General features: G+C 33.5%; 1 protein-coding gene across 1 annotated transcript in view; it reads left to right on the top strand.

The window, feature by feature from the left end:
* The first annotated feature begins 5,197 nt into the window (after positions 1-5,197).
* Positions 5,198-14,841, top strand: part of LOC127855692 (probable ATP-dependent RNA helicase DDX23) — a 29,366-nt gene continuing 19,722 nt past the window's right edge. The window contains exons 1-2 of the mRNA XM_052391475.1: positions 5,198-5,447; positions 13,495-13,590. Coding sequence (XP_052247435.1) covers positions 5,308-5,447; positions 13,495-13,590 — 236 coding nt within the window. The 5' untranslated portion in view covers positions 5,198-5,307. The remainder of the gene's footprint in view (positions 5,448-13,494; positions 13,591-14,841) is intronic.

The following is a 14,841-nucleotide window of genomic DNA, read 5'->3' as shown; positions in this document are numbered from 1 at the left end:
GACAGAATCTAAACGTTGGGCGCTTATGTACACATAGAAGATTTACTTGTATACGTGAGCGGGGTTCTGTTTCGTCAGAGGACCAACAAACCACTGTAACACACGAATAACACTTTATTTTCCAACGTGTGATTACTAATTGTGGTCAACATATGCTAACTCATGCGTTACAGGCCGATTTGACCGCAATTACTACTTTTTACCGTGCATGAATTTGAGTGACGGTGCTTTTATAAAACGCAGTTTATGTATTTTCGCTGAGTGGCGAAACGTAACTACGTTAATTTACGGTAACGTAAGCAAATCAAGCGACCAAGTCATCAAAACGCTGATATAAAATAAGAAGATTTCTGGCACAAAAAGAGTGTACAATGCCCATCGGCTCGAAACTGGCACCACCCTTTTACATACAGCGATCTAAGGACATGTTGGCCGTCTTGTTTGTATGCCACATGTCTTTATATGATTTAACCAGCTTAAAATGTCGTTAAAATATTAAAGTGATCACTTTGTTTTATTCGATATTGTTTGTTTTTTATTGTTTATTTTGTTTTATATAATAAGGGTTTTCGCTCCTGCTGGAGCAGCTATAATTTCACTTTTTGTGTATTTGTTATTAAATTATTTATTATTCTCTTCGTTCTAGTGAAATCTTGAGTAAATAAGTGCATTATATCAAGGCATTTTATTCCCAACTTGGCAATACGCCAATTTGTTAATGTCTCTATACCCTTTAGCAATCCGCTTGCGGGTTTAAAATGAAAGCAATTCGAAAGTAGACAACGTAAAACTTTACTTTTTAAAGCTAAAATACCAAAGACTAATTTAAATATATTTTATATATTTGTATATTTTTCTCGTGCTTCTTGTTCAAACACAATTTTAAAAAACACGATGAGGTAGTTGGCTGTGTTGGAAGGCATTGGGGTGACTAAACTTAAGGAGATATGTTTACACTTTGCCTAATATTTTTTGAGACAGTTCTTCATACCCACAACCATTACAAAGTTCACGCATTCTATTTGTAGGTTACTCTGTCGATATTTAGGGGATAAATCGTCGCATCATATGCCATCAAAAACCAATCCTTAAATGTATAAATGAAAGGGAAAATAGATCGAGACGTAAATTTTTGTATTTTTACACAGCTTAACTGACCTACCCATACACCGGCTCAAAAGTCTGATTAGTGTGGGATGAAATAAATAGAGGATATTTGATGGATTCGGTGGATTATCGATTTTAATTCACGAGTGATCATATAGAATATATATTTTCTATGATCACGAGTGAATTAAAAGCGATACTCCACCGAATCCAACAAATTTTCTTTTTATTTTAAGCTTTTTTTTTCACCGTTTATATACATTGTCAAAGAGTATAACTAAAGAAATTCGCTGGGATAATGACGTCATTTCGTCAAAAAATGAAGTCATTTCACAGTAAACAGTGAAAATTATCGACAATTTTCACTGTTAATTTTCACTGTTTGAAACAGTGAAATTATCAGTTTTAATTCAGTGATATTTCTATATAAACCACCGGAAAGCATAAAATAAAAAAATGTATTGAAGTGTTTTATTTTATGTTCCAATAGTTACACATTTGGGATGAGGGGAAATGAATGCACACCATCAATTAATTAAGTTTATAATAGTTAATTGTTTTTTCTTACTGTTATACTTTTTGATGTTTTAGTTAATTTATAGCTAATTTTGACTTATTGCAGTCTTCTTTGGCACCGATGTAACCAATTGACACAACTCAAAAAACGTGCAGATACTAAAGCCTTTTCATTTTATTTTTATTATTTCATTTTTTAGTACGGCCAACTTTCATGCAGATATTATTATCTTGTCTGTGTAAATAATGAGAGGATGTTCAAATACTTTTCCTATATTTATATAAAAGATCACATACCAATGTGTGTGAAAGCTTTCCTGGTGATACACCCCTTGCCAAAAATCGCGAAGTCAAGTGACTCGCAGAATTCCATAACGAGGCTCATGGTGTAGCCATTTCTAAAAGTGCCACGCAATGCCGCATATGATTTCAACCCTTTACACTTTTCAACATTAGACGACGTAAAGATATTGTCAATACAAGATAAAATCGTCAAAATTAGCAGTTTATATATACTTACCGTGTTAAGTGTCAAAACATCAAATTAATTTTCTTGATTACTTGTTTTTATTCAAAAAATTATTGTTTGCACAAATTTTGACACTCTTCGTTTGGGCATTTTTATCGCGGTGTTTAATCAAAGATCTAACAATAATCGTGTTTATTTATTGATCTGTGGTACCGAATAACAACATGGTGTCATAAACCGCAGATGGCAGATGTAATTTATGATACATCCATGTTTTCTCGTGGTGCTATTGCGTAATCATTTCTTAAAGTTATTTTATGTCATACTCAACTGTTGCTTAAATAGGATATGTGACATAAGTAATTTGCCCGAATAGAATGTCAGAAACTGTATAATGTACATATAGTAGCCAGTTTAATCATACTCATAAAGTGCGTGATACAAATACGGTACATTTCTAATATTTTTTTAATGTAATGCTAAACATTAAACGTTTTTAACGGGTATCGGTAAAGTAAAACTCCGTCATTACGCAGTCCAATACAAAGTGTACGGTAGTGTGCGGAACAACATAATTGAAACAAGCATGTTCGTTTTAACAATACAATACATTACAATATAGTTTATTCGTATTTAAGGGCCTCCAGACCAGAATACAGAGATTCAGCATATACATGCATGAAACAGTGATATTATAACTATACACAAAACATCGTGTATTAACATATGATACTACAAATGAGATTAAGAAATAAAGCAACACATATATTGCAATAAAAATCAAATGGTAACAAAATGTATGTATATACATATGCATTATTTTTCCGTTTCGGGGAAAATTATTCACGCGGTATTTGAATAATTATTTCCACTGATAAACGTTTTTCTTAGCATAGTTGCTTTATGCAAAAATTTAGCTAGTGACCATATATTGTCTTCGCTAGAGTCAGACATCATCCTTAAAAAACAATGCGATGCTTCGGACTCTTTCACACCAGTTTCTATCAAAGTGTTCTAACCGGAGAGGTTCATACAAACGGCAGATAACAAGAAAATGAAAATCGTCTTCAATAGTGAAGACATTATGAGTTACACAAAATACACAAAAACTCGATCTCCTATCTATATTTAAGTGTCGCCCTTTCTCAATCATCAGCGCATGCCCAGGGCACCGGAAATTTGACATCGTCCGTTTAAGAAGGAATGTGAGATCTAACAATAAGTATCTCTCAATATTAAGCATCGATTTGTATTCCTTATAGAGAATCAATTTAGGTGAATTATTGATCTTTGATTGAAGTTCCTACAGAGCATAGTCTTTCAGCCTGTTCTTGAATTGTGTAAGAAAGTCACTAGTATTTCCAACTCAAATGGCAAGCCATGCAAAGCCAAATCCGTAGTTAAAAAGCATATGTTTGACATTTGTCAACACAAAGGGGTTAAAGAATATTTTCAAAAAATACAAACAATAAGATTTATGCTATAAAATGCAATATAATTATCACTCATTATCACTTTAATGAAATATCAAAATATATGCATTGAAAGTTCAATTTGCACCACGTCCGTTTTTCCACCTGTATATAATAATTCTTCAATATTGTCATTCACTGGAAAAGAAAATGTATTAAATGTAAAAGAGAATTAAAATATTATTTGAGTTGTGCCATGTATTCCGCTTTGGTAGTGCTTTGTCTTATGATGATTCAACAAACCTCTTCCACGTTCGATCGGTAATGAAAAATTACCCACACCAACATGTATATATATCTTTGATAATTATAGCTACAGTATATAGTACTATGTAGTGTATTATACGGCTAATGTATTTCTTTGTTTTGTGCAATTATCGATGTTTAAGTTTCAGACCACCTTCACTCTGATTCTAATAGGTAACTATATAGTATTTGGATAAAGATGAAATACATAATATTAATATACACCAAAATACTAAATATTCATGTAGTTGAATTATTATTTAGTGTTGTAATGTTTATTTTATAATAACTTTAAAGTTTATTTTATAATAACTTATCAATTTATTATCTAAAACATGAAAAATATGCATAGGTTTGATGTTATTGTAATAAGTTTAAGCGCCCATGGATATCCAGAAATTCTCCGCCATTTGCATAACAAACTAAAGACATTTATAGATTCAGCCTAGTTCTGAAATTCGACTCGTAACATGATATCTAAAAATAGTAGCAGTGTACGTATTATGAAACTAAAAATAGCGTACGAAAGTGTATATCAATAATGCTTTTGCCATATGCGTCATTTGCACATACTGGTCAGGGGCTACTTTGTCCACTGATGAAACCGCGAAACCAGACTGCGCGAATGCTAATTATGGCATAAGACCCATTTTCGCATGGCGCGGGAGAAATTTGTGTTAGTCTCATGGATGGATGTGTTCTACTCAAGGGCGAATGCAGTGAGTATTGGCAATCAACTTTATTTAAATGAAAAGACGATTTGAACCGAAAAATATCATGCAAGATAGAGACACAAGATACTATAATAAAAACATATCGAAACTGAATAGTGGCTTTGAACCATGAGCTTGATATTATAGAAGTGTATCGTTAACATGTTCGACTCATGGACGAGTAACTCTAATGAGATTCTTAGTGATTTCATATGTTTATATTGAAACTCTTTAGACAATAACTTATTAGTGAAGCTTTTTTTAGTAAACTATTACATTCAGCATTCCAATAATGTACTATACACGATTATGATCACCAGATTCAGAATAAAAAAGCATAAAGCACCTTGCATTTCAATGAAAACCAGTTCGATTGGAATTAATATTAACAATGTAACCCATAGAAGTTAGAACATTAAGAATTGTAGGAAAAATAGATGTTCGTCATTCAAATGATATTTGGGGTAGCAAATATTTTGTTAGATTTTCTACTATGTATTGGCCGAGAAGTCCTGGACTCAATCCCCACACAGGCCGACAGAATTGTCGCTTTTATTCGATGCCTTTTCAGACGCCTGTCGTTGCCATGAAGGTACACACACTGTCGCCGTTGAGGGTGCACGTTAAAACCGTCTATACAGAAAACTACGGTATTTAGGTTTTTTTGGGTGAAGTAACGCGCATGTCCAAAATGGCAGCGCCCATGAATTGTAATCGTACACAATACGCTTTATCACATAAACTGACTTAACACGTTCATTAAGCAAAGTTTCCAGTTTCAACAATGCCGCCTGGGGGGAGGTCTAGATCGAGGTCACCTCTTGCCACAGAAACGGAACTGGACAAAGCTGAGCGACGGAAGGAACGTCGTTCAAGATCGCGGTCCCGAGATAGAAAAAACAAAGTTGACAAAAGTGACAAACGGTGAGTGAATGTTTCTCAGTTTTCATGTAAGTTCGTGTTGTTATTCATAAAAAAAATTCTTTGAAGCCAGACAGGAGATTTTTGCCAATAAATCAAATAGCGTGATTATTGGCCGCCGCATTGACTGTGATACAAGATACATATGGAATATTACGCTAGTAAATTTTTCCAAGAGTTTGTATTCAGTCGAGTGGCTTGTTTGATGACTCGAGTGGGATGCGAAATAACACAAGCCACGAGACTGAATACAAACTCTTGGAACATTTGACTAGTGTAATATTCCTTTTATTATATACACCACTAACAAAAACAGTTAACAATTGTATTTTTGCTTTAACAAAACTGACAAAACAATAACTTGAACGGTATGCCATAGTTTATTTAAGACGCGTATGAATACAGTTTATGTAAATTACCATGTAAACATTTGAACCGGGAAAACACAGGATTCCAACACGCTAACCTTAATGTTATCGTTAATCCAACGTTTATAACAATTAAATTGACAATTTTGATTCGATGTTTGTAACAAAAGCGTTGAAACGATATGCACTTTCACTTCTATTCTTCCATGTCTTTATCGAAACTTATTTTAAACCACACTATCGTATTGTATTCCTATCGAAATTTATATTGATGCATGATAAACACACACTCTAAAAAATGTTCTGCATTCGTTCGTTTTAAACAAATAGTTTACTGTTAAAAAACACCACATTCTGATGACTGTCCTTAAATTCAAGAGAGTTTAAATAAAACTATTGTATTTCTTCACAGAGATGACGTCACACGATGTACTACGTAATACATTGCGTAATATGGGGGTTTCCTATTTTCGGTGCGCGTAATGTGACGTCATTAAATGGATCGAAGAAAGTAGTCCCGCTAGTATGGTAATACAGAATTGGAAACAGCGAGTAGCGTAATACGGGATTTTTTATTTTAACGATTGTTACAACCTGTATTTTGTTTAGAGCATTAAACAGGTATATAATAAAAACTTTTATTTAAAGTCGGTTTACAGTAGTAACATTTCAACATTAGCTATGTATAGCTATTTACCGACACATTCAAAGGCATTATGGTTCTGTACAGGGCATATATAAATACAAATCATATTTGGTGTTAGTAAAAGTCCACATGCTAATAATTAATAGCTATATATAAATAAATAATAGATCTATATACACATATGAGATACTACATATTCTAGTAAAAAACAAGGAGCTGGCACTCATAAGTAAAAAAAAACTGACATGCTAAATACAAGTGATGAAGAGATTATTATGTAGTTTTAAAAGTAAGCCATGAGTGTTTTAAAAAAGGAAAGTGATATATATGGATTGAAAAACAGTTACATAATTACTAATTTAAGTAATACAGTTAAAATATTATTATATCATATAATTAACACATTAAAAAATATGTTGAAAGTGTATTTTACTTGATAGTATAACTTACATTAAATATTCAGTTTCCTTACATGAAAAAGTACAATCTCAGTGTGCATGAAGCATAAAAACAAGCAAGCACAAAAAACATAACTTATAAAACAAGCAAGCATCAGAGAGCCAATTTTAGCACCTTACATATTTAATAAAACAGACATATATCACAGTGTGCATGCAAAACATATAAAATTATGATGAAAGTGAATTTTACTTAATATTAATAATAATATTGATATACTTATATGTTTAATAATTATTTTTCTTGCATGAAAGAAAAAGCATATATCACAGTATGCATAAGACATTAAACAAGCAAGCACAAAAAGCATGATCATAAAGACAAGCAAGCAACAGAAAGCCAATTTTAGCAACTTACATATTTAATAAAACAAACATATATCACAGTGTGCATGAAAAACTTATAAAATTATGATAAAAGTAAATTTTTCTTTATATTAATAATAATAATATGTTTAATACATGTAATTATTTTCCTTACATGAAAGAAAAAGCAAATATCACAGTATGCATGAGACATAAAACAAGCAAGCACAAAAAGCATGAATCATAAAACAGGCAAGCAACAAAAAGTCAATTTAAGCAACCTGCATATTTAATTATAATTAGTTGCATGAAAAAAAAAGCATATAACATAGTGTGTGTGATAGCATAAAGCAAGCAAGCAAGAAAAGCAAATTTTAGCGACTATGTTTAGCAACTATGTTGGATCCATGCAATAGGAACAGCAACAACTCTCTCCGTCCTATGAGCCAACCAAACTGGAGAACTGATTGAAATGTACCTGGTCCCTAAAATGTTGGGGCAGAGAGTTCCACAGCTTGGCAGCTCCGAAACGGAAAGAGTTAACGCCGTAACTTGTTGTTCTTACTTGGGGGATTTCGGCAGTTCTGGTGTATCTTAAAGAATAGGAATTAGATTTAAGATTAACAAGGTCATGAAGATAAATGGGAGTTTGATTATTTACTATTTTAAATGTTTCTAAAATAATTCTGGTGTATCTAAAAGAATAGGAATTAGATTTAAGATTAACAAGGTCATGAAGATAAATGGGAGTTTGATTATTTACTATTTTAAATGTTTCTAAAATAATTGATCTTATTCTCCTAATTTTCAATGAAGGTAGTTATGACTTTTTCAATAAATTATCATAATTTGAAACATAATCTTCATACACGAATCTAAATGCTCTTTCTTGATTTTTTCCCATTTTCTTTGTATTAACAAATTTAACTTCTCCACAGTAATGCCATACTATAGGGCAATAGTTAAAACTTGATAGGATAAAAGAATGGTAGATGGTAAGTTTACCTAATTTACAAAGATGTTTTCCAATTCTTTTCAAAACATTTAATTGCCTTGAGGCTTTTTTACAAATGTTAGATATATGGCTATTAAATTTTAGTTGAAAGTCAATTGTAACCCCTAATAATTTTACTTCTTCATCACATGTGAATGTGATAGTATGATTGTTTCCAAAATTGAAAGATATATTTTGTTGTCTAGATTTTTTACCAATGGCATTGCCTTGAAATTTATCCGGGTAAGCTTGCATTCTATTGTTTGAAAACCAAGTTATTAATGTTTTGCTATCTTCTTCAAGAGTATTAACAACCTCTGTTAAATTATGTCCTGAATATGAAAGGGTATTGTCGTCAGCATAGTTATACAAGCTGCTATTTGAAATAAAATAGAAAATGTCTTTAATAAAAATGTTAAATAAGACCGGCCCAAGAATAGATCCTTGAGGGACTCCTTTGTATAAGTGTAAAAACTGACTAGTTAAATTTCCCATATGGACACACTGTTTCCTATTTGAAAGGAAGCTTTTCAATAAATCAGTTTAGTGTTCGGATATACCATATGCTTTAAGTTTTAATAAAATCAAGTCCTGAGGGAGACAATCGAACGCTTTAGAAAGGTCCATTAAAATTGCAGCAACAAATTTATTATCATCCAAGGATTTTTTCCAATCTTCTATTATTAGAAGGCTTTAACAAAATATGGGTCTGTTCCTGGAAACGGACTGATAATTAAGCAGTAAACAGATCTGTTATATTTATTGTAGTAGCTTTTTGTGGGTTGTGTTTATTGCAACTAAATGCAATGACTCTGAATAAGGCACACTTGGGCATTGACTTGAATTCTCATCAGGCTGGCACAAATTGTACTCAGCATACAAACGTTTCTCAATGGGAAACACACATATTCACTTGTCTGGTACAAGCCACAGAATGGCACTAATCCTTCTTTGCATACCCCTCCAGGCAAACACACACACACACAGTCACAGGATAACTAATCTTCTTTGCTATCACTCATCAAGGACACATCCAGACACGTCCACAGCCAGTGAAAAAAGAGATCGGAAATGGTTGCTTGTTCTTAACGATCCGGTGGGTGCCTGTTTCGTGGGCTGCTAATCAAAACTACAGAAAAGAACAAAAGTCCAGATCTGAGTTTTCTTGTCCCAATAAAACGCTTCATTGTAGTTTTTACAAATCAATATTTAATTTTGAATAAGAATGTTGGACATTAGTCAAATTATGTTTAAATTGTATTTGCAATCATCAAACTCCCAGCTTAGTGACCCTCCGGGTTGCATCTCCTGAAGGCTTTTTTCATGTTAACTCGCCAAAAGCAACTGGAACCCAGGCCGCACTACAATCAATAATTTGAGCCACATAAAATGTTTTCTGGTATAAATATAAAACACAAATATATCATAAATATATCCCTAATGCTCACAATAAAACAACTTACATGATCTGTTATGCTTGCAAAATAATTATATATATATATCCAAGTTTTAAAACTGTCAACGGTTCATGCGTGTTTGAATCATCGGTTTTCCTCTATATATAGTTGGTACCGTAAAATGCTACCATTCCGAATGCCACCATCTTCCCCAATTTCAAAATAAAAAATTCCCAATTTACATAAAAACATCACAAGTCGCAGAATAAATCTTTGAAGAATTAAATACGCACATTGTCAAAATATCGAAGTCTACATAATATGTAAGTATACCTGTTCTTTGTGTTTTCACAACACCCAACACTGAATCCAGTTTTGTCCTGATTTTCTGTTTAATCAGTACCGTCTTTAGTACAATTTCTCATCTATAAGACTGTAACATTAAAGATTCAGTTTGATTAGAAATTAATTTATAAGAAATGTCTATTTCAAGTCATTAGCAATATAATTTTGTCAAAATAGCATTTTTTTTTACCAAAATTAATAGATTTCAATGTTCTGTGTGCTACAAAGTGTTCACGCAAAAATCAATACACCCACGCTTTCCATGCCAATACACCCTTGCTTTCCAAGCAGTTGCCATGACAATGAATGAATGTACATGCTGCATAATTTTTGCGAGCTTTTTATTTGGACGAAAATCAACATGAAATAAATGAGTACTGTTTATTTGAAGCTAGAGTTTGATAACGCCGCGTTAACATTAACATTTGTGTTTTGAATTACAAATTAAATTTTGGTCATTTTTGAATGCAACAAAACATAAACAATTGTGTGAAATTAATTCTATAAAAATGTGTTGAATTTTGTTTAAAAAATGCTTTACGTTTAAAATAAATGTTTTAACAATATTAAGCAATAAATGCACAATTATCAGGATTACACCAGGTTGCCATGATCAGTATCCTAAGCACCTGGCTACGGTTTTATTGTTGAGGAGTACACCGTAGGGACCATTTCATGTAGCAAGTATATCGAAGCCAACAAACTGCCTCAAAACCACTGATATTATGCGTTGATAATGGCACTGGGTTATTCAGACATGACTGACTCTCAATCATTCACATCTTCAGGGCTTTGGAGCCATGTACATGTATACTCTTATACTACTCGTTAAGTAGTATGTAACCAATATCAGTGTAAAATGAAAACAGCCAAACAAATTACTGGTAATTATTATCACTCGTGCATTTATACAATTCTGCCTTTTACAAAATGAGGATAATAAATCAAATATTGAGTCCAGTGCATAGTTGTTAGATATTGGTTTTACCACGGTTTCATTGACGGTAGAGTCTGTATGTATGTTACCTGAGGCTCAGAGTTTAGATTTAGACAGTGAATGCTGATACCCTCAAGCATTGCTTCAGTTAAAAGAGTGTTTAATACCGGTATATGTTAATGATCTCAATGTTTACTCTTTATAGAAACAGGAAATCAATCACCACTTTGATATTAATAATTATTTTATGCAACTTATTATCTGTACATATTTTATTAAAATTTTACGATAATAAATAATTTTCTCACATTGAAATGAATGACCCTAATTTTCCTAATTTGACCGGTACCAGTCCCAAAGTGTTAAGGAAAAACCCAGGCCCAGTATTATGACTTTGAAGATGTGCAAAAAATAGAAACCGGTATTCTAAATTTATAAAATAATCTGTGATACATCAACTATTTGCAAAATCCTCCCCATGATAGATCTCATGTCTGATCAACGTGATACATGGACTAAATCTCTGGAATTGTCGTGCAAGAGATTGAATCGTCGACGCAAAACTTCCAATTTAGGCTAGAATTCGATCTGTCCGCATCCGCATATCCGCATCCGCAAAAAATAGAACAAGTTGAAATGCAATGCGCTTATTCCATTCATCCGTATCCGCATGCGCAAAAGGTGTCCGCAAAAGAACGCTTAAGTGAGCATTCTAATGCATATGCGGACAAGATACGGACGGCATTTAGCACGATTAGTGGGCTGTCATCTCTAAAATCAATTGAAAAACTAATCTAATTCGTGAAAAATTACCAGGAATTATTCAACCAACGCAGTTCTGCATATTGGGACTCTGATTTCACTTTAAATGTTTGAAAAAGCATAGCCAAGGCACTAGAAGAAGATGTTTCAGGTATTTACTATTTGTATTCTTTTACAGACAGAATGATGATTTGTACCTTATATCTTCTTAAATTCACGCTTGCCCATCCCAATAATCATCTCAATTATAATTTTCAGTTTTATCCATAAAATAAAAGAAAGATATGTTCAACGTATGCGGATAAATGGAATATAGCGTCCGTATTATGATTTGCGGATATGGACGCGGATACAGATGCGGATAGATAGAATACTAGCCTCAGGCTTGATAACGTTGTTTTTTTCAAGTTTTTGTTATGAACATTTCTCTACAAAAGACATGCAGATTAATGTTAATAGTAACTGGTATTGTGTTTGTTTCGATGTATGAGGTTGATCGAACTCGATTTTACAGACACACATGGAACATTATTTTTAACATGGTTTTTGCCTTTACAAGGAAGAACTTTGAGGTCTATGTGTGTACATGTACTCATAGAGGCTCAAAGCATTGATGAAGAACTGGTTTAAATTGCATCTTCTAAAAATGTTATCCTCAATTTTACTGTTTGCTTGATGTTTACAAATTCCAGCTACTAGTAGTGCTTGTGTATTTTGTGTAAATCCAGATCTAAGGCACACACAAATTACACTGCATGTACTTACAATTAGAGCTCAAACTAAAACCCAAAAACGAATATGATTTGTAGGAACAAAAACACCCTTCTTATCTGGGACAAAGCTTTTGCCAATCATTTCCGGTCAGGTTGCTAATTAACACAAGGATAAAATAAATAGTTGCCACTAAATGGTCTTCTGAATAATTTTAAGTGTGTTTTTAAGGGAATACACTCACAAAAATTCGTGTTGGTGAACGGAACTTGTCTTTAAATTCTATATCAACTTCAAGCTTGAAATGGCAATAAAAGCAAACATTATTAAGTTCTTTCATTGCATTCACATTAAAGTGAGAGGAACTTTATTCCTTGATGAAAAGGTGTATTTTTTTCTGTGATTTATATCATTCTAGCCAAAAGAAGGTGTTAAAAGATGATTAAAAAAAGTTAAACAGGCTTATTCAGCACGTTTACTGGTAACATAGCATTTGAAATTTGGCTGCTGCATGATATTTATGAAGAAAAAACATTGTTTTGATTGTTCACTTGTAGTGCGTGTGACACAATATTGGGGGATATCAGGGCTCCCCATGGCTGAAAACTTTATTGAGCCAAAAGTACCTTAAAACCAAGTAATTGTTTTCATTATTGTGGTTTTATGAGGTTTTATGATGAAAAAGCTTAGCCAAATGTAATTTACTTGAGCCAAGTTTGCTGTTTTTTAGCCATTGGCTGATTTGGCAAATGGCAGCACAAGCCCTGGATCATTGACAACATCAAGAGGAGCTCAGTATTGTTGGCAAAAGCCTTAGCTGTAATGACTCTAAAAAGAGACCTCATCTTTTTGTACCCTATATGTGTATTGAGACTGGTTGTAGGAACACCAGGCTTCATGCCTCTGCGTTAAGTGTCATCTCGGATTAGCCTGTTTGGGCTGCCCACTTTCCGCCTACACTGGCTTCTCATCGAGAATAGACTTTCTTAAAACAAAATAAGAGCAGAAAGTGTCGTCTCTTAAAGCGGAAATCATTGTCTCTGATAAGCCGGTGCAAACTTGGACTATAATTAAGCCCAGTTTTACCAGAAAGCAGATGAATTGTTTGTGTACTTTGTTCTTGCAGCCGTTCTAGAAGCCCTGAAAGACGTAGACGGAGTCGTAGCAAGGACCGCAAAAAGGACGGCAAACATAAGCACAGCAAGCCAAGCAAGAAAGAGAAGTAAGTATGGAATGTTGAGTGTAAAAATGTATTAATCGTTTGCGCTCAAAAGCAAAGTGGAAAAGACACCAAGTACTGGTTCTAGGCCCAGGAAACGGACTCGAGAGCGTTTATATAAGCCTAGGGCTTTCGATGCAATCGAGCTAAAATAAATAGGTTTAAACTAAAGTGGAAATGGCTATATGCAACCAGCAAAAAATCAGAACCGCCTGCCAGTAACTCGTAGGTTATTATGCTGTTTGCTGCTGTATCTAAGGGTTGCAAATGAAGCCTTTATAATTTGAATCTACAGTCAAAACCTGATGGCTTGAACTCGCTTGGCTTGAATTTCCAGTTGGCTCAAACTCTCCTCGAAGCACCGATTTTTTATTTCTATATATTCATATAAGTTTTTTGTCGGATGGCTCGAACTCGCTTGTCTCGAATTATCGGATGGCTCGAACTGTTTTCACAGTCCCGGCCATAGTTTTCACACGTTCTTTTTTTGGTTGGCTCGAACTCGCTTTGGGTTGAATAAAAATTCATCGATTAGGACCTTTTTATTATAGGCAGGCAATAATTGATGTCACACAGGTTGCAAACATGCCATCGACTCACTTGTTAATTGATTTCAGTAAAAGATGGCATTAATATGTATAAATGTATACATATGTATAAAATCTGACTTTCTTGTAAACACTGTATTAGTATGGATGAAACGGATGACTCGCTTCTTGCTTAGCAATTTAGAGATCCGAAGGCCCGGTACCCAATCCGGTTGGATGTCTAAATCAGCACTACACAAAGGGTCAGCTGTAGGATGTAAAGGGTCAAAGAGAAAGTTAAACGTAAAATGTTATACAGAAAAATATTAAGCCATTTGGACAGTAGAAAGAGACAAAAACACCAAAAGCGGACATTGCCGTAGAATTAAGAATGCATGTTTTGTTTTCTAAGTGCGCTGTTACATGTACCCATATACGTGCTACGTAAAACATGCTGATATTATTTACAGTATGATATTTGTTTGATTCAATCTTTAACTGTTTTAGCATATTGGTTAAATAATATTAAGGATATATTTTATTCTTATTAATTCAAAAGTAGAAAGTAGTGTGCAGTAGTACGGAGTTAAGGCAGTATGAATATATGAATACTCTCCAACTGGAGGTGCACATGTATTGCAGACTTATGTTAGTAAATAAAAGTTTATTAGAAATTGGATGGCTCGAATTCCGGATGGCTCGAGCTAATGTTGTCGGTCCCGGCGAG

Source organism: Dreissena polymorpha, chromosome 13, assembly GCF_020536995.1.
Source record: "Dreissena polymorpha isolate Duluth1 chromosome 13, UMN_Dpol_1.0, whole genome shotgun sequence".
NCBI lineage: Eukaryota > Metazoa > Mollusca > Bivalvia > Myida > Dreissenidae > Dreissena > Dreissena polymorpha.
This window is presented reverse-complemented; position numbering and strand designations above follow the sequence as displayed.